The 23,095-nt window shown below is 43.6% G+C and overlaps 2 protein-coding genes across 3 annotated transcripts in view; both read right to left on the reverse strand.

Moving 5' to 3' along the window:
- Positions 1-23,095, reverse strand: part of HOXC10 (homeobox C10) — a 211,437-nt gene that overhangs the window by 108,733 nt on the left and 79,609 nt on the right. The window lies entirely within an intron of this gene.
- The window catches only part of HOXC4 (homeobox C4), a 58,301-nt gene continuing 38,561 nt past the window's right edge, over positions 3,356-23,095 (reverse strand). The window contains exons 1-2 of one of the 2 annotated variants that reach the window (XM_060762893.2): positions 5,367-6,209; positions 3,356-4,768 (exon numbers count right to left, since the gene is read on the reverse strand). In XM_060762893.2, coding sequence (XP_060618876.1) covers positions 4,407-4,768; positions 5,367-5,964 — 960 coding nt within the window. In that variant the 5' untranslated portion in view covers positions 5,965-6,209 and the 3' untranslated portion in view covers positions 3,356-4,406. Of the gene's footprint in view, positions 4,769-5,366; positions 6,210-23,095 lie in introns of those variants that run through there. The other variant, XR_010909283.1, reaches the window with a different exon arrangement.

The raw sequence follows: 23,095 nt of genomic DNA on the forward strand, positions 1-23,095 counted from the left end.
TAATAAAAATCACAAGCTACTTACTTGGCGCTGGAAACTTTGCTCTTGCCACCCCAGCTGAGCCAGCTGGGAAAACTTCCCAAGCTGGTGATCGGAAGGCGGGAAAGAGGGGAAAGGGAGGCTTGGCCGAAACTTCACCCTGCCTTCTTTTCTCTGGGGTTATTTTGGTGACAACACCAGGCGATAACAGGCATCGATTCTGCCCAAGCCCCCTCCGCCTCTCCCCTCCCTTCCCCACCCACCCGGCTTTCCATTACTATGGTAAATTCCTGACAAAGCGCCGAAACAGTGGCCATGCCTTCCAATGTGTGTCGGGCGCGCAGAAGGTACACGTTGGGAGACTGAGCTCGGGTCACTGGGGGCTCGGAGGTCAGCCTGAGTGGCTAGAATAAAACTGCTGGCGTAGAAAAGTTGTCCTCTGGGTGAACCCAATTCCCCCCTCCCTTTGACTCGAACTTCAATAAAGTACCTTTTCAGGCTCCCAACATGGAGGCGTCAAAAAGCTGAGAGAGAAAGAGAGAGGAGAAAAGAAAGGCAGGGGGACGATGGGACAGGCTGCCTGTATCTCATGATATCTCCCCTTTCTTTCTCGGCCCCCCACCCCACCCCCTTTCCCCCCTTCTTCTTCTTCTCCTTCTCCCTTTATAACTCATTCATAATCTGACTACTTTGGAAGGATTGTGTCATGGCCAAGTCTAAAGGCCCAATCCCATGCTTTAAGAATTAGATTTTTTTTTAAAGCATCAGAAGAAGGTAATTGTCAAGAGGGAAGTAAATGCCAAGCAGCAAAAATAAAATCAAAGTGCATGGATGAGTGGGTAGAGGGAGAGGACCTGCTGAAAGGTCCTCTGCTGAAAGGAAGATGGCTCTCTATATTTTAGATGTTAGAGATTTTTCCTCCTTTTAATAAAAATGAACATGGTTATTATACTGTTGCAAATGTGATTGATGTCTCCTCCCTCCTTTCTGGGCTTCCTCGGCAGACACAGAGAATACGCACAAGACAAAGTCTCATCATATTCAGCCTGATTCTTTCACAGGCACTTGGTTATCATTTATCAAGTTTTGTACTCTCTCTCTTTCTCTCTCTTTCTCTCAAACCTTACATACAGAGAGAGACTTAGAGGAACCCTTATGCATTCTTCAATTTTGCTGTGCATGTGTGTAGGGGAAGGGGGAAGGGAAGTGGAGTGAGAAGCAACTTTAGAATATGGTTATATAAACCATTATAGAGAGAGAGAGAGAGAGAGAGAGAGTCAGGACTTTTTAAACCTTTTAAAACCTTTGTTCTCTTTCAGGAATCTATGGGCCCTTCCACACAGCCATGTAGCCTAGAATATCAAGGCAGAACATCCCACAGTATCTGCTTTGAAGTGGGTTATCTGAGTCCACACTGCCATATATCCCAGTTTGAAGCAGATAATGTGGGTTTTTCTTCAGCTGCGTGGAAGGGGTCTTTGGGAGGACATTTCAGGGAAAACAGAGGCCCCTTCCACACCTGAATAAAATCCCACATTGTCTGCTTTGAACTGGGGTATATGGCAGTGTGGACTGAGATATTCCAGTTTAAAGCAGATATTGTGGGATTTTCTGCCTTGATATTCTGGGTTATATGGCTGTGTGGAAGGGCCCTGGGTCTTTTTTATCTATCTCAGCAGTAGGCTAAGAAAAATAAATTTGAACATTTTTTACATTGATAAACACATGTGATACATTCAGTGTACTGTCCAATGACATTCAGTCTTACTCAGGAGCAGGTCCCACTGCTTCCAAAAGTAAGTGGGCAGAGGTCTGTAGCTTTGTTTTACCCCAACCACTCCGCCATTTCATCCCACAAACCTAAGGTGAAGAAGTAGGCCTGAAACTGAGAAACAGTGCAAGCAATTCAAGGACACCCAGAATATGCACTCATCCTCACCTTTTGCTCTGTATAACTAGGATAAACAGGTTTATGAGATGCTCTTACAACAGGTATTTTCTTAACCCAGAAACATACAAATAGGGGCAATATATGGACATCATTTTTACAAAATAACAGCTGTTAGGCAAAGGATGGTAGCTTTGAAATGCTGATATCCTGGATCTTTGGGTGCTGTTTCTAAACTGATCTGGTCTGGAGCCTTTAAATTTCTCTCTGAGCCATTTGGGATGAGAAGAGAATCTGCCTCAACTTTAGCAAGACTTGTCCAAGTGCCCTATTTTCTTTTGCCTTGTCTGCCTTTTACAGGGAATCTGAAAACATTTGCATGAGGACTATCTTGATTATGGAGGATAGCAGAACCTGTCATTTTTCAAACTTCTGTCAGAAGTCTTGCTCCACAGGACAATTACATTGTCCTGGCTGTACCCCAATATAAACAGTGCAAAGACTTCCAGTGTCTTCTTGCAACTCAATAGACACATGACCTAAAAGCAGGGACACTGTTCAAAATAATTTAGATAATCTGGACTGTATAAAATGCTCTACAAATAACAGAAATGGGAGATATTTGAGCATTTACACATTGTAAATGTCATGTTTTGCTCCAGAGCAAAACATACAGAATACAACCCCTTCCCATGTTTTTCTACTTCTAGGCCAGACCCAGTGGAACAATAAGTGCCTTTTTAAAAGGCACTTACTAATCTATTATCTATCTATCTAGACTATCTCCCCATTCATATACATGCACAAGCACACTGGAAGTGCTCCCTAGGCAAATACACTTCTTCCACACTCCTCCACCAACCTCCCTTTCTCTTTCCCTCAGGGAAGTAAACAAACACTGATTCGCTACAATACCTCCCTGGAATATCTACCACAGTGTCAACCTTCACAATTTATTCAAAGTAGAGGAGCAAAGGTTCACTTCAGCTAAAGTTATTGACACAGACATTGAAAGGAAGGAACTAACTTTGACAAAAAAAACATGGGACAGGAACTGGCATCTTATGCAAGGAAGAATAAATACATTTTACAAGGGAGGAACAAATCCAGCAAGACACATAGGCCAGCACCAAACACAGACCTCTAATTTCAGAGAAGGATACACAGGGAACAAATATTTCCAATATAATACATATATGCAATTCCATGTTTAGGACTTGGTGGAAGAAATTCATTCCAAACATATTATCCCATTGGTGACCCCACTGTCCCTAAAATCAATGGCAGATTGGGCACTGACTTCTTCCAAGTGGTACCCCAAATCTCTTTTTAAAGCAAGGGAATCTTAATAGGGAAAATATCCCTCCTGGGGGAGCTGATGTGGTGCATTAACCCCCTCCTCCAGACCCATTTGCCTATGTAACAGAAAGCAAAGAAGCGAAAGAACTCACCAGATATTCCAAAATCAATCTGTGTCACACTCAATGGTTGTTGGTTGCTTTTGTTTTGTTTTTTATTATTGAACAAGGGGACTTTCACATATACACTAAAACTCTTTTTTATTGCAAGTTTACAATGACCATGTCAAATCATCAGTCCAAAATAAAAAAATATCCAAAAAAGGGGGGAAATAAAAAACACGAGAAAGAACCACGACAAAAACCCAAACAGATTCTATATCCACTGACACTTCTCTTTCAACTTTCTCTCTTGCCCTCCCTCCCTCTTCTCTGGTTTGCTTCTCACATTGAAATAAATCATAAGTTTCTCCGCTTTCCTGCTTACTCCTCTGTGCTGTCTGCCCTTCTTTCCTTGGTCTTTTCCCCAACGTCTATACAACAACACAAAAAAGCAAGAAGGGGAAGAGAAAGCGCTCAATGATCCATTTTTCTCTGTCCTCTTTTTTGTTCTCCATTGGTAAATGCACAGAGAGCAACACAACTGCATTCTTTCCTTGCCTGTGTAATTATTAGCATATGCTTCACATTTTCATCGAAAACAGAACATTAGGTTCCCCCACCCCAGCACACACATACACACACACACACAACACACTCATCAACACTCCCACCATTCTTTCATCCCTTCCTTTTAAAAAAATAAATAAAACCCTGAAAATGGCGCTTTAAAAAAGAAAAGAAAGAAAGAAACAGCAATTATTTCACCTGGCCTCTCATGCTAATAAAGACATGCACCTAAAGCTTGAGATCTCTGGCAAAAGACCTCATTCTTTTGTGTGTTTGTGGTTCTATTTTTATTTTTTTCCTCCTTTCCTTGGCTCATGGGGATATATATATACACACACGCACCGGAAAACTACGAAGGAGGGGAAGAAGGGGGGTTAAAGGGGAAGAAACAAGAAAGACAGAGAGAAAGAGAGAGAAGGGGGAGAAACAAAATATATAGAATTAGATATATATATTAGATTCTATAAATAATCAGAGTCATTTTTTATGAGGGGGAGGTGGTTCTTTTTGCTGCTGCTGCTGCTGTTGCCGGTTCTGTTTGTTTTGTTTTGTTTTTTTTCCCCTCTGTTTGTTTATAACCTTGTAATATCCTCTGCTCGTGCTTCCTGAGATGAGCTTTGCGAGTGGTCTTCGCTGCTGACCACCACCGCGTTGGAAGGAGCCGCCGGGAGGGATCCGGCCGAGGAATTGGCCGGGGCTGTGGACCTCACTTTGGTATTGGGCAGCCGGTGGTCTTTTTTCCATTTCATCCGCCTGTTCTGAAACCAGATCTTGATCTGCCTCTCCGAGAGACACAAGGAATGGGCGATCTCGATCCGCCTCCGCCGGGTCAGGTACCTATTGTAGTGGAACTCTTTCTCTAATTCCAAGACCTGCTGTCTGGTGTAGGCAGTCCTGGATCGCTTGGGCTCGCCTCCATTGTAATTGGGGTTCACTGGAAAAACCAAAGAGGACCGTGAATAAACCAAGGAGGGAGGGAGGGAAGAAGGGTTGAAGGGAAAGGAAGGGGAGCGGGTTAGATGCACACACCGAGAGGAAGAAAGATCTCCAGTGGCTCAAGGGAAAGAGAGGAGGAGAAATACAGAGAGAGAAAGGGGGGAGGAGGAGGAGGAGAAGAAGAAGAAGAAGTCATCAGCTCAATGGGTTATAAAGAACCCAGGACTTTCCCTCGGATTAAGAAGGGGTTTCCCTGGCTTGCAAAGAGCCTGAATTATTTATGCACCCCTCGCAAAGCCGTTGGAGTTTCACACATACATAACAGAACGAACCACATGGCTCGGGCTGCCCAGACTAGCTTGGCTATAAAATTTATGGTGGGTGTAATTACCCACTCGGAGTCGTAAATCCCGCTCAATTGTGCTAACCCAAAGACTCTCGTTGAAGGCAAAGGAGGTGATGGAGGGAGAGAGAGGCAGACAGCGAGGGAGAGAGAGAGAGAGAGGAGGAAGAGACTGAGGCAGGGACAAGGAAAGAAGCAGAGGGAGAGAGAGGGAGAGAGGAAAAGGGGAAGGAGAGGAGCAAAAGTTGCCTACCCGTACTGACGTGGATTTTTTTCATCCAGGGGTAGACTATGGGCTGCTTAGAGGCCGTGCTGCTGGGGTGGTCGGGGTTTTGCTGGTTGCAGGCTGGGGGAGCTGGGGATGGCGAGGTGGCGGCGCTGGGAAGAGCCGTTTGGTCGCAGAGCTGCGGCTGCGGGGGCTTCTCGGGGAGGTGGTGGCCTCCAGGCGGTGGTCCATGGCCCCTCGGATGCACGGAGGGGTTGCCGGGACCTTGGAGGCTGGCACAGCTGTACTGGCGCTCGGGGTAGCTGGGTCGCGGTGGAGGAGGAGGAGGTGGAGGAGGTGGCGGTGGCGGAGGAGGAGGTGGCGGAGGGTACAATTCCTGGTGGTGGTGCTGGAAACTGGGCTCCCTGGTCCGGCTGTAATATTCCGGACTGTGGTCTGGGATGTAATTATTTTGCGAATATTCTTCGCATGGAGGAAATTTCGGATCGATGTAGTTAGAGTCCATCAAATACGAGCTCATGATCATTAATTTCTGGAGTGGAAAATAATTTTTCTCGCTTTGTCGTTTTTCTGCTCCATAAAACCCTCCTACTAGCTGGCGACCCCGTAAAGTTAGTTTCACCATGTGACTATTTGCGCCAATCACGCCAGCCGAGCGAGTCCCCGGATAAGGAACCAAAAGCTTATTCAAAATGTATCCAATTTGTGTGTGTGTGTGTGTGAGCGCGCGCCAGGGTGCGGGTGCCTGTGTTCTTGTTGTTGTTGGTGTGATCCCCTTCCCCTCAGAGCAAAAGAGGGGTGTGTGAGAGAGAAAGAGAGAGAGGGAAAGAGAGAGAGAGAGAGAGAGGTTGAGGGGGAGGAAGGGGCAGATCTTACAGCCAGGCAGGCAGTCCTGTGTGTGCTCCTCGTCTTCAAAAGGTAGTATCAATGCTCAGAATATTAATAGAAGTAAATTCATTTATTTGACAGAGAGATGGTGTGGAAGAGTACCTCCTATATGATTAATCTCTTCCCCCAAACTACCCCCACCCCTTGTTTTCTAGGTGCACAGCAAGTCCTCTCTTGTAGACAACCAAGAGCTAAGCCAGCCTTAAGCAGGAAAGACAACCATTTTTTAAACACTGCAGCATGCTCAAATTTGCTCTGCTTGTTTCACCTTAAAAGCTGTGGGGAGAGATGTGCCCCCTCCTCCTCCCCCCCCCCCCCCATCCAGGACACCGCTGGGATCCTTGTCTGCAGATCTGGCCCCACCCCCACTCCCAACCTACACACATACACAAAACTCAAAAACTCAAAGGAAGTTCAACATCTGTCATCCAATTGTTTGCAGGCAGAGAGACAAAGAAGGCAGGTTACCTGGGGGGGGGGGGGAGGAGAAGAGAAGGTGGGGGAAGGGAGTATGCAAATCATCTTTGCGTCATTTGGAGTGAGAGTGCTCTAGAAAGGCTCATCAACCCTTGCTTAAGGGAGGTCTGATGGGGTTTTCATAAGAGAGGATGGCGAAGATGAAAAGCAGGAAAAGTTCCTTCCAGACAGATGGCAAGGCCACCAACCTTCTCTTCTTCTAACCAGGGGATGGAGAGGTGGAGGAGTCTAGTAGAAGGAGGTGTTGTTGTTGGGAAACTGGTAGCTGGGTGCTTGCTTTATACCAATCTTCTCCTGCTCAATGTCAAGGCATTGTTGTGGGAAAGAACACACATACATATAGTCTAAATGAGGGAGGAAAAGAAGGAAGGAAGGTGGGTGTCCATTCACATACAAGAGGTATGATATTCTATTCTTCTTCCCAGCCAGAAATCCCTGCAGAAGTAGGAAGAGTCAGCTCACAATCTCTGGTTTCAATCTTGAGTCAGGGATGATGGGCAGAAGCAGCCCTGCTTGAGTGTGCCTGTGTTCCCCCATAAGATACATAAACAGACCTCTGGGTAGGCTCAGCAAGCTGGGATGGGAAGCAAACATTTTAAAGAGTGCAGTTATTGCAGTTAAAAGGCTTTATCTATAGCTTACATTAAGAAGATGGGGCACCGACAGTCGGATTAATCCCTTGTACTGCTTGATAACAATTATAGTTGAAAATCATAGCTTGCAGGGCATTGCAATATTTTACTTGATAACAATAAAAGTGACACATAAAGTTAACTGTTTATGTTTTATTTATTAGACTAAATGTGCCAGCGGTGTCGGAGGCTCTGGGCTGGTTGTAACAGTTTTTATGGGGCTGTAAAACGCCATAAATCAGTCACTTGAAATGGTTAGGTCTCTCTCTCTCCCTCTCTTCCTCCCTCCCTTCTTTCTCTGGCAAGGGCTTGTGTGAGCTCTGAGCTGCCTTTTCAGCGACTGCTGCTCCTTCTTTGCAAGAGAGAAGTCACAATTCCGGATTTTATTATCAGGAGCACACTTTACCTTCTCTGTTATTCTAATTATTTATTCAAGACCTGGCTGTATGATGGTCCTCCCGACCAATCTCTTTACCCTGCCTCAAAGCGTGTGTTCTTGTTCAAAGAATGTGCTCTTCAAGATCTTTAAGCACAGCACACTGAAATCTCAAATATTAGCCTGTTAACTGCAACATCTGGGAGAAGAACCCCAAGAAAGGAGAACATTTAACAAAGCTCACCACTCTGAAATCTCAAATATTAGCCTGTTAACTGCAACATCTGGGAGAAGAACCCCAAGAAAGGAGAACATTTAACAAAGCTCTGCATCGTCCATATACTCCCCTAGAGACGAATTTGTGATTGAGGTGCTCACACAAATTCGATTCTACAGGGTACATATAAACGACTGGAGAATTGGGACTGCCTATTTCAGGAGGAGGGGGGAAGGTTACTTCTCTCCAAGCCCACACCAAAGGATGTCCTCCACCAGCCTTTCTTTCTTTTGATGGCTAAAGGGCAGAAGAGAGCAGCCCTCAAGACTTCCAAAAAGTCATTAAACAAGTTAAGCAGTTCCCAAGTTGAGCATGCATGTTTCTGAAGAATTTTGCCACTTCTCCTCACTTTGAGAACTGGGCCCTGAAAGATGACCTTCATTTCTATTCAGGTGACCACATAAAAATCTACTGTTTTGATTAGCCTCTTTTTATCAGTCCATGAAATATTTGGGCCAAGTTCACCCTGAAAAGGTTTTTCATGCACAAATACTATGTGGAATTGTCAGCTTGCTTGCTGGTTGATTGATTGATAGATTCTGAGGAGGAGAAATGTGGTTTGCTCCAAAAGAAGGGGAAAATGGAGGAAACCTTTTCTTTTGATGACCAGTCCTAGTGTAAGTGGAACATTTCAGACTATCTTTACAATGTCATTCCTATTGAGAACTCACCTGATTTTGTTCATTCTATACATTCTCCATTGAAGGAGAACGTTGAAGCTTGGGATCTATAAGATATGCAGGCATGACAGGAATAGTACTAAGGGAGGGAGAAAGAGAGAGAACATGCATTTTATTTATTTATTGAAATTATAGGATAGATGCTGAAAAATAGAAACACTCACCAACTAGGAATAATATTAAGCAAGTATCCCTACTGTTTCTACAAACACCCATATTACTCCTTCCATCAGGTTTTTATGGATTGTAATAGTTGTATGGAACTCATTCTCCCCAAGTTTGTGTTTGCCATGACTGTTTCATGTTTCAAAAAAGTATTAGTTCTGATTTTAGTAATATGAGTACTCTTTCTGCTCCACTTACTATTACTACCAATGCTATACAGTTGCCATCACTATGACTAGTTAAAATTATACTCTTTTACATATACTATCAAAATCTTATATCTAACATCAGTCTTATACACACTTGCTTGGGAGTTAGCCTCACTGAAATCAGGGAGACTTACATCTGAGTAGACCACATGTCTTTGTGTTGTTCAGTATATGCTGAGCAAATTCCCACTGAATTTAGTGCAGCCTTCAAGTGCTTGATTTGAGATGCAGAGTGCCCATTGGGGACCTTAATAGAATTCAAATGAAGAGATAAGGAGGAGGGATGAAAGATTTACCAACTGAAGCTATAACTTTTAAGCACATTTAATAGGGAGTAAACCTCATTGAACTAAGGACTCTTCCACACAGGCATATATCCCAGAAGATCGAGGCAGAAAATCCCACAATATCTGCTTTGAACTGGGTTATCTGAGTCCACACTGCCATATATTCCAGTTCAAAGCAGATAATGTGGGATTTTATTCAGCTGTGTGGAAGGGGCCTCTGTGGCTTTTAACTCCCATTAGCCACAACAGAGACTCAGGGCCCTTCCACACAGCCATATAATCCAGAATATCAAGGCAGAATAATCTGTGTTGAATTGGAATAGCTGAGTCCGCAGTGCCATACATTCCAGTTCAAAGCAAAAAATGTGGGATTTTATTCAGCTGTGTGGAAGAGGCCTCAGTAGACAGTTTATTTTGGCAGGGTGAGACTATCCTGGATAATTGTAGCTTAAACTTCCTGATTCATAAGGGTGAACTAAACAAATAAAACTATATCCATATTGGGTTGTTGTAGGCTTTTTAGGGCTATATGACTATGGTCTAGAGGCATTCTCTCCTGACGTAAAATTACAGCAGCACAACAACAGAGAGGAAACAAACAAGGACATCTATTCACCTCTCAACAAAAGTTTGCTCCAGGCACTGTCAGTCCATTATATGTTAATCAAGGTGGTCAGTTGAAACATTCACACCTAGCTCCAACAGACAAGAGTCCTTTGTCCCACTCTGGTCATTCCACAAATATATAAACCCTTTTTCCTAGTTCCAACAGACCTCACTACCTCTGAGGATACTTGCCATAGATGCAGGCGAAACGTCAGGAGAGAATGCCTCTAGACCATGGCCATATAGCCCGAAAAAACCTACAACAACCCAGTGATTCCGGCCATGAAAGCCTTCGACAATACATATATCCATATTATTATCCTCTTAATCATTCTTTTAGGGCTCATGGAAAAAAGAGCAATGCGGCTATGGGAGATGGTAATAACTGGAAATGAGGACACATTGTTTCCAGCGAGTCTTACTTCCATAAGAGATAGCAGATCTATACACTGGAGTTTAAAGTCCGAGTAAGCATGAACAGATTCAAGAAGCAGGATGTATGCAAAGCTACTTAAAAGTAAGATCTCGCTCTTTCTTTGCATCAGATCCGCCTGTAGACACAGTCTCCTGATTTTGATCATGTTTACTCGGAAGCAATAGTCTCTCCCGAATAAGTGCATACAGGATTGTAGACATACTCTACCTTTTAGGTTTATTCCCCCCCCCCCCCCTTCATTTTCCATGCTGGGGTTGTTTGTTTTACCTCCTTGTTGGTGTCTGTTTCTGTATCTTAACAGATTCCTGTTTTTCTCTCCTCCAAGATTTGAATTAGATTCCAAAGTTTATATATTCTTTTTCTGTTTCTAAACTTTAAAAATGAAATAAAAAATAAAATAAAATGGCCTTTTTAAAAGTGTCCGGGTGAGTTTCTTTTATGCTTCCTATCAAAGAAAGTTCCAAGAAAGTGTGGAAAAAATTATAAGTGGGGAACAAATCCCTTTTGTTCCTAGAGCATCTCTCTTGCCTCTCTCACACTTCTGCCCTCAGTCCTCCCCCCCCCCTTCCTTATTTTTTTTAAACCAACCAACTAGGTCAGGAAAACACAATTATTGCTATGATCTTTTGAGTGACAACTGGGGGGAAATAAATAAAAACGCCTAGATTTTATTTTATTTTTTTAGAACAATATTTCTGGCCCTTAAGTCTTTCCCTGGCCAGAAATCGGTTTGCAGGAGAGAGAGAGAAAAGCCCAGCACCCCGTGTATCTATCTGGCTACCATTTTCAGGACTATTTCTGAGTACAAAGCGCCTCCTTGACAGTACTGAAGAAAAATAAGTGCTCATTGTCCCTGCGGATTCATTGTGCAAGCGATTACCATACTGACCGCTTGGTAACCTACACCTCTCGCCATTTGCAATCTGTGCATCTTGGACCAAAATAAAGGGGGGGGGGGGAGACTGGGATGTGGAGGGAGGGGGAGGTGGAAAACACTCCGGCGCCGAGATTTTTTGCTCTTTCAGTGTTTAGTAATCATAATAGTCATAATGCTAGTAATAATCATAAGACAAAGCCCTTGCCACGTGAGCCCTATTCGAATTAAGGTTTTATGGATGGAGAAAAAAAAAGAGGAAAATCCGTTCTAAAAGCTGACCTCCAACCGTCAGTTTACATTGAAGGGCCTCCAGGAAGGGAAAGCACTCTCTCTCCTCCCTGGCTTTGGGGTGTTGGTGCTTATTGGTTTGGGCAAACAAATAAACACCCCCCTCGAAGAAAATTAATAATAAATAATAGAAGAATAATAAATTTAATTTGGGTAGAATGGGATGGAAATTCAAAATGCCTCCAAAACCCCACCTTTTCCAAGAAAAGTTTGTTAACACACATAAGCTCACCTTTTTTTCTCTATTCAGCCCCTTCTCCTTTTGAAAAGTAAAATTAATTTTATTACTGAGGCCCCTTCTACACACAGCTGAATAAAATTCCCCAGTTTCTGCTTTGAACTGGGAAATATGGCAGTGTGGACTCAGATAACCCATATTGTGGGATTTTCTACCTGCATATTCTATGCTATATGGCTGTGTGGAAGGGCCTTGAGTCCAAAGTGCTATATATTCCAGTTCAAAGCAGATATTGTGGGATTTTCTGCCTTGATATTCTGAGTTATATGAGTGTGTGGAAATGCCCTGAGTCCACAGTGCCATATATTCCATTTCAAAGCAGATATTCTGGGATTTTCTGCCTTGATATTTTGGGTTATATGGCTGTGTGGAAGGACTCCCAGTCCACAATGCCATATATTCCATTTCAAAGCAGATATTATGGGATTTTCTGCTTTGATATTCTGGGTTATATGGCCGTGTGGAAGAGCCCCCCCCCCCCCCCCCCCAGTCCACAGTGCCATATATTCCATTTCAAAGCAGATATTGTGGGATTTTCCGCCTTGATATTTTGGGTTATATGGCTGTGTGGAAGGGCCCTGACTTCAATGGACAAATTCCATTTTTTCAGTAAATTCAATTTACCAGAGAGGTAGATAGAAAAGGATTTTAAAAAATCTCCTGAGAAGTAGAAAAGGAGTTAATTTCTCAATGACACTTTGCACTCCAAAATTATATTGACCTTGCATTTTTTTAAAAATACTCAACAACTTGTAAACCACTTAGCTTCAGTCAAATAATTTGGTGTTCTGCAACACACACAACAACAACATATAGGTCTTCTCCTTTCTCCCTCCCTTCCCCACAATGGAGACAGGTCTAATTTATGCAAAGAAATATGCAAATGTTTAATTGATTTCTCTTCACCCCCCCCCCCTTTCTCCCTTCTTTTAAATCTGTTGTCAAGAAAAGTAATCGGGGGTGTTCAAACGATTTGGAAAACCAAAGAATATCACTAAAAGTAGCACTGAAATTTTATGGAAGCCAAGGTATAAATATTTATCCCTCCCGTTGTACAAAACGCAAGAGACGGATTCTTCCTGTTTGATGGCAAAAGCACATGCATGCAAACAAATTTCTCTCTCCCTTCCGCAACAGCCCCCCTTTCACCCCTCACCCTCCCTTTACCCCTCCCTCCCTCTCCCAGGAATTCAATTTTCTTCAAATCTCGTTGAAAGTGGCTTTTTAAAAAGTGGGCGCATTTTAATATTGCTTAGACGGCGTGACCTGAATTTCACCTCAACTGTTTGACTTGATCCAATAGGTCACTGCCAAGGAGTTATTGATGGGGAACCTCCATTGAAATTTGTCTCCTCGCAAATGGCCTTTAGATCTTCTAGCGAGTTCAATAACTAGTTATAATGTAGAAGGGAAAAAATGAAGCCCAAAGGCAAACGAATATGAGGTTTCATTTCTATGCGGGAGGAATTGTTGTTGTTGTTTTTTTGCTTCTTGCCTTCTTCGCCTTGCCCCCCTCTACCCCACCCTTTGCACCCCTTTGAAAGGAAAACAACAAATATCTGGTTTGGGGTAAAGAAAAGAAAACCTTCCCATCCCGCCCCCCTTCCCTTCCTCCAGCTATCCTTCTAGAAGATGAAGCCAGACCCGAATCTGTATTGCAGATCCATTTATTTACTTATTTAGTCCAAGCGCCTTAGTTCACGAACTCTTCAAGACTGGCCTATTTGAAAAATTCAGAACATTTGTTTTTGGGCAGGAAGGAATTAGACTCGCACTACTGGTTTTCTTTTGTTTGTATGTTTTTTTAGTTTGTTTTCTGAATAAGAAAAAAAAATAAACACTAAGAAAGGTAGTTAATATAACTAATTTTGATTTAATCTAGAGCGAATGTGCTTTCAAATTACTCTTATGTAGATATTTTGTTAAAAATTGGGCAAAACATCCCTAACTATTAAACTTACTAACATTTGTATAGGGAGAATGAAAATAAAACAGAGAATAGCAGTTACTTTGTGGTAATAGATGCAAAACTTGTCAACTCAGGCCCCTTCCACACAGCTGAATAAAAATCCACATTATCTGCTTTTAACTGGATTATACCACAGTGTGGACTCAGATAATCCAGTTCAAAGCAGATATTGTGGGATGTTCTGTCTTGATATTCTAGGTTATATGGGTGTGTAGAACAACAATGTATGTGCATATACACTCTATGTTTACTAGTAAATGATGTCACTAAGATATAATTTCTACAACTTTGTCTAAGAGTAATTATATCTTAGTGACATCATTTACTAGTAACAGAGTGTAAATGCATACATTGTTGTTCTACATTGGTATAGATATCTGTGCATTATCCAGTTATATGGGTGTGTGGAACTGCTCTCAGAATTAAATGGATTGACTTCAGGAAGATGAACTCTCAAGTAAGTGTGTGCACTATTTCTGGGCTTTTGTGTATTTTACTACAGTGTGTTGGCATCACCATGACATTTCTTCACTTTCTCGGGATCTGCCTATTGGAAATTATATGAGGTTTTTAAAAAGGGGTAAACACGCTTGCTTTCTAGGTTTGACAACATGTAAGTCCTTGTAGAGCACTCCTTTGAATCACAGCAGCTTGAGAAATGTTTCTAAGGCTCCTTCCACACAGCTGAATAAAATTCCACATTATCTGCTTTGAACTGACCCATGTTAATTTTAATATTTGTATGTATGTGTTTTATCCTGTATAATTTCTGCTATGTAAATCGCCTGGAGCATCTCGGATGGAGGGTGATTAATAAGTAATTAAAGATGATGATGATGATGATGATGATGATGATGATGATGATGAACTGGAATATATAGCACTTTGGACTCAGATAACCAAGGGCCCTTCCACACAGTCCTATATCCCAGAATATCAAGGCAGAAAATCCCACAATATTTGCTTTGAACTGGGTTATCTGTGTCCACACTCAGATAATGTGGGATTTTCTGCCTTGATATTCTGGGATATAGGGCTGTGTGGAAGGGCCCTAAGAAATCCATGTCGACAGGTAACTTGAAGGCACACAAACACACACACTCACAATGCCTGCTAATTCCAGATAAGGATTTTCAAGACCCAACAATGACAGGAATGCACTGAATGCGCCCATTTTCTGTCATAAATACCTCTCTGATGTTTATCTGTGGTAGATCTGCAGAGCAGCCCATCAGAAAAATCCAGGAAGATTTCCAGGAGGGGGAAAAAAGACCTAAGATGTGTTGGAAAACCCCCTGGAAGTCTTCACAAACAATTGCCACCTTTGAGACTTTGTTGCTGGAGAACTTTTTTTAAATAAATGCAGTTAAGAGATGTAATACATTCATCAATGTTGCCCATTCAGAACTCTGTCTTTTGCAGTCCTGTTATGGCATTGGAAATGGGTTTAGGTGTTGTGTGGGGGAAACTTGGCTTTTTGGAGGGGGATCTGTGGGCCAGCTCTCCTTCTGGCTGCTTTTAATCCACCAGCTACTTTGGTTATCTGGATAAATAACTGGGGGCCGTTCCACACAGCCCTATATCCCAGAAAATCAAGGCAGAAAAATTCCCACATTATCTGCTTTGAACTGGGTTATCTGAGTCCACACTCAGATAATGTGGGATTTCCTGCCTTGATATTCCGGGATATAGGGCTGGTGGAAGGGCCCTGAGGGCTATTCCACACAGTTCTACAAACCAGAATATCGAGGCAGACAATCCACAATATCTGCTTTGAACTGGGTCATCTGAGTCCACACTGCCATATAATCCAGTTCAAAGCAGATAATGTGGGATTTTTTTTCAGCAGTCTTTAAGGTGCCACAGGACTCGTGCTACTTTTGTTCCTAATTGTGTCTGTGGCATTATGGGGGGTTTTGTAGAAGTTTTGTAGAAAAATCTTGGAGTATAGGGAACCATATCATTGGGAGCAATAAAGAGCAGGAGAACTCTGAAAGCAGACTCTTCTTCTCTGAACAGAAGGTTGGGAATTATTTTCCCCATCAATTTATGTACTGACAAGAACTGCATCTTCAAATACTAAATGGCTCCATTGCCTACGGGCCCTTCCACACAGCCCTGTATCACAGAATATCAAGGCAGAAAATTCCACTATGATATCTGCTTTGAACCGGGTTATCTGTGTCCACACTACCATATATCCCAGTTCAAAGCAGATAATGTGGGATTTTATTCAACTGTGTGGAAGGGTCCTAATTCTTGTGGTTTAGTGGTCAGTGATCCAGAATTCCTGGAACAACCTTTGGGGAAGTCTACTCTGGATTAATCTAAGTAGCTTCAGAGGCTACACCTAGATTGTGGATGTGAAAGCCTGGTCTCCTTTGAGTTAGCTTTGATGGACATGGAAAGGTAAACTTCCTCCCCAGATAACTGCAATATTATCTAGTTTCATTGGGGGCCCTTCCACACAGCCCTATATCCCAGAATATCAGGTCAGAAAATCCCACATTATCTGAATGTGGACTCAGATAACCCAGTTCAAAGCAGATATTGTGAGATTTTCTGCCTTGATATTCTGGGATATAGGGCTGTGTGCAAGGGCCCTGGGAAAGGGTTAAGGAGGAAAAGGAAGAGTGATCTCCAGTTCAAGACGCTATTGGATGTCAGGGCTATTGAGAATTAAATCCCATTGATCTCAATGGGATTTATCCTCACCTATGGGGCTGCAGCCACGCAGCCATCCTTTGTTCTGATTAGAAAAATGCTCAAATTAATGGGACTCTTGGGTATCGATTGTCCAGTTCACAGCAACAGAGGAAAGGTTGGGAATGGTAGTGGATGAGGCTAGGGGAAACCCCGGTTCTATTCACTTGCAGCAAATATATTCTAGCAGCCAAGTTAAGGACAGATGAAAAGTACAGTTTTTGTTGTTTTGCTTTCAATGAGAAGCCATGCCTCTGTCTCCTTGGAAATAATGCAGAACATACTTGTAGCCTTCAATAAATGAAATTTAAAATATACACAATTCTTCTCATGGGTAAGTTTTCGGGTGAATTTGACTATATTTAGCTACACGTCCCTTATTTAAACATACTATTGGATATGGATATGTAGCTAAATATAGTCAAATATAGTCTATCTTTTTGCCTTTTTCTTCACCCCTTTGTGGGCACAAACTTACACGTGTTCTAAAATAACAAAATAATAGCAAACATCAAAACCAGAAGGTATTGTCGAAGGCTTTCGTGGCCGGAATCACTGGGTTGTTGTTTATTCCGGGCTGTATGGCCATGTTCCAGAAGCATTCTCTCCTGACGTTTCGCCTGGAGGCGAAACGTCAGGAGAGAATGCTTCTGGAACATGACCATACAGCCCGGAAAACTCACAACAACCCAAAACCAGAAGGTTTGCAACTGTTAAGCACATACTGATATGAACATGCACTTCTCTTTGACTCCTCCATATTGTTTATATGCATTTGTCCTCTTGTTGCTGATCATACAAGCTGTAGAACAAAAGTGAATGCATGCTCTTGCTTTCAAATCTGTTTGTCAAGATGATCCAGACTGTTTGGTCCTCCTAATTGCCAAGAAGCAGGTTACAGAGTTCTGTGACCATGCAAATATTTGAAGGAGTGGCTGAATGGCAGGATCTGCCTTGCAAGAGAGAAAGCGAGAGACAGAGGGAAAGAGCAGAACTCGTGCAGAATAATCGCTCTGGGATCTTTTTAATTCCATTAACCTTCCCTTTTGCCTTTCCAAGAGCCTTGACACACACACACAGGTCTTATTTTGATCTTCCAATTGATCAGGCATATCCCTCTCTCCTCGCAAATCTCCACCGAGGGAGAAATCGGATGTACACATACACATACACCCCCCCCCCCCCAATGATCTGTATATATGTGTATGAGTACAGGCGTCTTCTCTGCCAGGAAGATCCCTTTAATTGTCTTCTAATATCAGATGCATATCTGAATCGTGGTGTGTGTGTGCTTAACACAAAAACGGGTTGAGTTATGTTTTGTGTCTGCAAACAATGGTACATTACGTTCAAAGAGGAGCTGTGTTATTTGTAATGTTTATTTTTTCCCTCCTCTTCCCCACCAGGGTACTCAGTTTAATCTTTCAGAGTGTAATAAACTATTATCTTAGTTAATCCCAAAGGTGAATCCATCAAAACCTTTTAATAAAACGTTTATTAGCTCCCTGCGATTCGGAGAAGGCTGTAAACTGTAAGCACAGAGCAGCAGGCGGAACTTGAAGAAACTTGGGCTGATGTGGGAAAGAAGGTCTCCTGAAATACATGTTAGGAGGCGGTGGCAGTTTCTGCAGGCTTTGACAATTGCAGCTGACATTAGTCAGGCTGCAGAAGCCAAAGGAGCGGTGGAGCTGGAGGAGAAACATCTCTGGAATGATATACAGAACCAGGCCTCTGATGCTGAGTTCAGATCATCTTAGCAGCAGAAACAACAAAAACAAACAAAAGCTGGACGTCATCTTTGGGGGAAAGTACTAAGAATACTAAGCCTCTTCCAATTCTCCTTGCATTTGGTCAGGATGTCCACCCCAATGCAGTGTCACCCCTAAAACTTCTCCCAATGCAATTCCAAAACGAGTAGAAATCAGAAAGTTGGGCAACCCAAATCTCCAGATAGATCCCTTCATAAGAGCATAATTATTTTTGGAGGGAAAAGAGAGTGAGCACAGCTGGGTGAAGGGTCAACAGAAAGAGAATGACAGCTACTCCTTCCTGTGATGAAACTCTTATAGCACGTGTACAGAGAACAGATAGACTGATTTGTCAGTGCAATGGGTTGCTGTGAGTTTTACGGGCTGTATGACCATGTTTCAGAAGCATTCTCTCCTGACATTTCACCCACATCTATGGCAGGCATCCTCAGGGATTGAGGGGTCTGGGTTGTTGTAGGTTTTTCGAGCTGTATGGCAGGCATGCTTAGAGGCTGTGAGGTCTGAGGATGCTTGCCATAGATGCAGGCGAAACGTCAGGAGAGAATGCTTCTAGAACATGGCCATACAGCCTGAAAAACCTACAACAACCCAGTGATTCCGGCCATGAAAGCCTTCAACAATACGTTGAGGGTTCTGTTGGAAACTGGGCAATGTTTAGTGCAATGGGCTTACATAACATCCCCACAACTGCTCCATGTTTTCGGCCACATTGTTGAGGGATGAATCCCCACAGACAGCCCCCCCCCCCCCCCAGCGAACGACCACACAGACGTAAAGTTCCAGGGTGTTCCAGTCGGGGAATATTTCCATGTATTGACCACTGAGGACTATGGGAAAGCTAATGAGTAAAGAAGATTGGAAAAGAGAAGCACCAACACGATCAGGAAACGGGGCTGCTTTTATTTCATAAACCCTACAGTCTGGAAAGACCTGGCAAGGGATTTAGACGTGTTTCAGGATGGTGGAGAAAATGTCTTTTGTTCCAAGCTGCGTGGCAGACAGAGGGCGGGAGGGAGACAGGGAGGAAGATACCGGGATAGCATTTCCTGGGGACAAGGAAAGAAATTCTTTGTTATTGTGTCACTTAGCTGGTTTATTAGATAGGTAGATCAGAAAGACAGATCGATAATTAGCAAAGTAGAAAGAAGGCAGCCCTCGTCGGAAGAAAGGACTTCCTATCCCAGGATACACTCCCACCCGGGCCCATAAATCAGGAGTCCTGTGGAAAGGGACCCCTTTCATCTCTTTGTGTTGATCCTTTTCAGAGCCGTGCAATCAGGTGTGCTAATAGCCCCCTCATCCAGAGCCTCACTCCCAGCCTCTGGGGTCCAACGAGGGTTGGTAGGGTCTGACAGCAGAGCCCGGGTGAGCAGTGGATTTGCTCCGTGTCCCTGGGCTTGCGTGGGTAATTCATCTCCACTGAGGTTTAGGAAGCTTGTCTGCGCTTCCCAGAGAAGGAGAAGCTGGAAGGTAGGGGGAGAAGGGAAGGCAGACAGAAAGAAAAAGAGGAAAGGGAGGGAGGGAGAAAATCTGGAAAGATAGGTGGATGATGAAAGGAAAGGAAAGGAAAGAAGGGATAAAGGAAGGAAAGGAAGGGGGGAGAGAAAATATGGATGGATAGATTGATGGATGGAAAGAAAGTAAGGAAAGAAAGAAAGAAAGAAAGAATAAAAGGAGGGAGGGAGAAAATATTGAAGGATGGATGGATGGATGGATGGATGGAAAGAAGGAAAGAAGGAAAGAAGGGAGGGAAAATATGGAAGGATAGATGGGTGAATGAATGGAAAGAAAGAAAGAAAGAAAGGAAGGAAGAAGGAAAGGATGGAGCAAGAGGAGGAACTATGGAAGGATAGATGGATGGATGTAAGGGAAGGGAAGATGGAAGGAAGGGGAGGGAGAAAATATGGATGGATTGATGAATGGATGGAAAGAAAGAAAGAAAGAAAAGAAAAGAAGGAAAGAAGGGAGGGAGAAAATATTGAAGGAGGGATGGATGGAAAGAATAGAAGGGGGGAGAAAATATGGAAGGATGGATGGATGGAAAGAAGGGAGAGAGAAAATATGGAAGGATAGATGGGAAGGAAGGAAGAAGGAAAGGAGGGAGAAAGAGGAGGGAGGAACTATGGAAGGATGGATGGATGGAAAGAAAGAAGGAAGGGAAGGAAAAGAGGGAGGGAGGGAAGGAAACAAACTAGGAAACAAGGAGGGAGGGACGGGAAAGAAAGAGAAGGAAGGGCAGGAAAGAAAGAAGGAAGGAAGGAAGGGGGGGAAAGCAAGCTAAAATCAAGGATAGAAGAGAGGGAATGAAGGAAGGAAGGAACAAGCCTTCTTTTCTCTTGTTAATCTCAATAGCGAGAGCATTAACCTCCTCCCAGGGAGACAACAGATTCCAAGCGATGCCTCCTTATCTTTCACAAGCAGGCTCGCCCTCTGCCTTTTCTTCAACCTCCCGCAAGAGCTATAAGTCTGAACACAACTCGCCCTAAACAGGGTCTCTTAGGGTCTTAGCTGCATGTGGCATGTGAGTGTCAAAGTCCTGTCCTCAGAAAACAGCGTCAGTTTCTTAGACCTCCTCGGCTGAGCCTGGGGCCTCCTCAATCTTCAAACGACCCATAACTTGCCCGAGAAAGAGCCCAGGCAGGGAAAATTCGCGTTGGCTCAGAGCTGGGTTGCCAAAAGAAAGAGGAATAAGTGGGACATGAAGTTGGGGGGGGGGGGGGCTTTGCAGTGTTGTCTCTGCAGAATAGCCTCGGGTTAATTGCACCCTCCCCCCTCCCAAGAGTTCCCATCACCCCAGGCCTCGCCGCCGACTCGGTGCCTGGTCGTTTCATCTTTGGAGAAAGGAAGGGAAAGCAAAGGGTTTACAACCCCGATTCCGCCTCCTCTTCGGCCCTCCACTTCCTGCGCTTGGACAGATCAAACCGGACACCTACCTGAGTTTACGACCGGCTTCTTTTCCTGACTCCTGCCATAAAAGTCTAGCCTCAGAAGACTTTTATCTGAGGGGACGATCGGGGAGGGAGAGGGGGTCAGGAGAGGCTCTCGATATTGTTCCAGGCCACCTGGGGAGGCAAAGGACACCACTAGGGTCCGAAAGGGAAGTGGCGGGGAGCGGGTTGTTTTTTCCAAAGCCCTCTTTCTAAACGTCTTCCCTTTCCCTCCTCTGCTTCTGAGGTAGAGAAAAAAGAGAGAGTTTTCTGCCTCCCAGGGTGGCTCTTTAGTGGGTCCTATTAAAAGGCAAATCCTCTCTGCTTCTAAATGACGGTGCCACTCATGTTCCTGGGACTGTTTATGTACAGACTTGGCTGCCTCTAATCTTGCCTCGGATGGAAAATAAATAGAAAGGTCAACAGTAGTCACCGACTCCCGCGCCCCACCCACGTGATTCCCTGCTCATGCCCGGGTCACGAAGGGGGAGAAATCCGTCCTTGTCTGTACACAAGCAGGAAGCGATCAATCCCGATATCAACGCGCTCCTGTGTCGGGGATACTCAGGCAGGTATATCAAAGAGCAAGGGGAAGATGGATAACCCCTAGGAAGGACTCCTTTGCATTACAGGCGATATTATACAGTGGGTGGATGATATCGGCAAAGAATCGAGAATACAGGGAAATCGGTTATTAATTATTAGTTCTGGCTCCTGTAAATGGTCGATTCCCAGTTTGGAAGGGGGGAGGAAGGAAGGCAGACGGGTCAAATCGGGTTTCATGCCCTCTTGAAAAGAATATCATGGAATAGTTTTGTAAACAAAGACCAGCGTTTGGTTTCCTACACGGAGACTGATGTCGCCATAGAAGGAAATGCTCCCAAGCCCACTGCCAAGGAAAATGGGGAAGGTGAAAATGGCATTTGGTTGCCAACTTGCATTGTTGGAGGCCGAGAGAGATAGAGATACAGAGAGAGAGCAGTAAGAAAACTCTCTGGTAGGAAAGACAGAGGTCGCAAGTCAAGAAAACCATAATAATACCAACAATAATATTAATTAATTGATATTATTGGTATTAATTAATATTATTATTGGTATTATTAATGGATTAATTAATACTATACAAAATCGATAACTGGGGATTCAACTCTTGACCCATCGGAAACATCACGTGACAGAGAGGCTTTTTTTCCCCCCTGAACCAAATCATAAATCAATATTAGCCACGAATCCGTCAATCTGTGCGGTTTGATAAGCGCAAGAGAAAGACCTCTTTTCGCATTCTCTTTTTTTAAGGGGTTAGCGTAAGATTTTCTCCCACTTCTTATCCAAAAAGCAACACAACAAGGAATAAGATCTGAAGAGAGTGTACTAACCAGGGAATGCGATGGGGCTCAACCACCTAAAAAGAAGGTTTTGTCCAATCTTGAGCTATTCTATCCCTATACGGCGCCTGAGTATTGCAATATTTTGAAGGAGAATCCTTCCCTGCTTCAAACACTCTCCTACAGATTAATTAATACTCTCAATGGGTTTCTTGTTCTTTACTGTTCGCCGTTTTAAAGTGTTCTAATTTATAATGTACCCTCGGGAGACATACAAAAGCAGCCCGGATCTCCTTCTCTCCTGGAAAAACCAAGGCTTGGCGGAGAGGAAAGGCAGAGGCTGCTCCACGCAGTTACCTGCGGCTGGGTTGGCACAAAGAAAGGGGGAAACCTGACATTCCTCCCCATTGATAAAGATGTAAAAGACATCCAGGGCTCTTCTCACTGAAAAGAGAGGGGTGGGTTCTGGAGTCCTCTGAGGCCCCTTCCACACAGCTGAATAAAAAGTCCACATTCTCTGCTTTGAATTGGGATATATGGCAGTGTGGACTCATAACCCAGTTCAAAGCAGATATTGTGGGGTTTTCTGCCTTGATATTCTGGGTTGTGTGACTGTATGGAAGGGCC

This window comes from Anolis sagrei, chromosome 2 (assembly GCF_037176765.1).
Source record: "Anolis sagrei isolate rAnoSag1 chromosome 2, rAnoSag1.mat, whole genome shotgun sequence".
Classification (NCBI taxonomy): Eukaryota; Metazoa; Chordata; class Lepidosauria; order Squamata; family Dactyloidae; genus Anolis; species Anolis sagrei.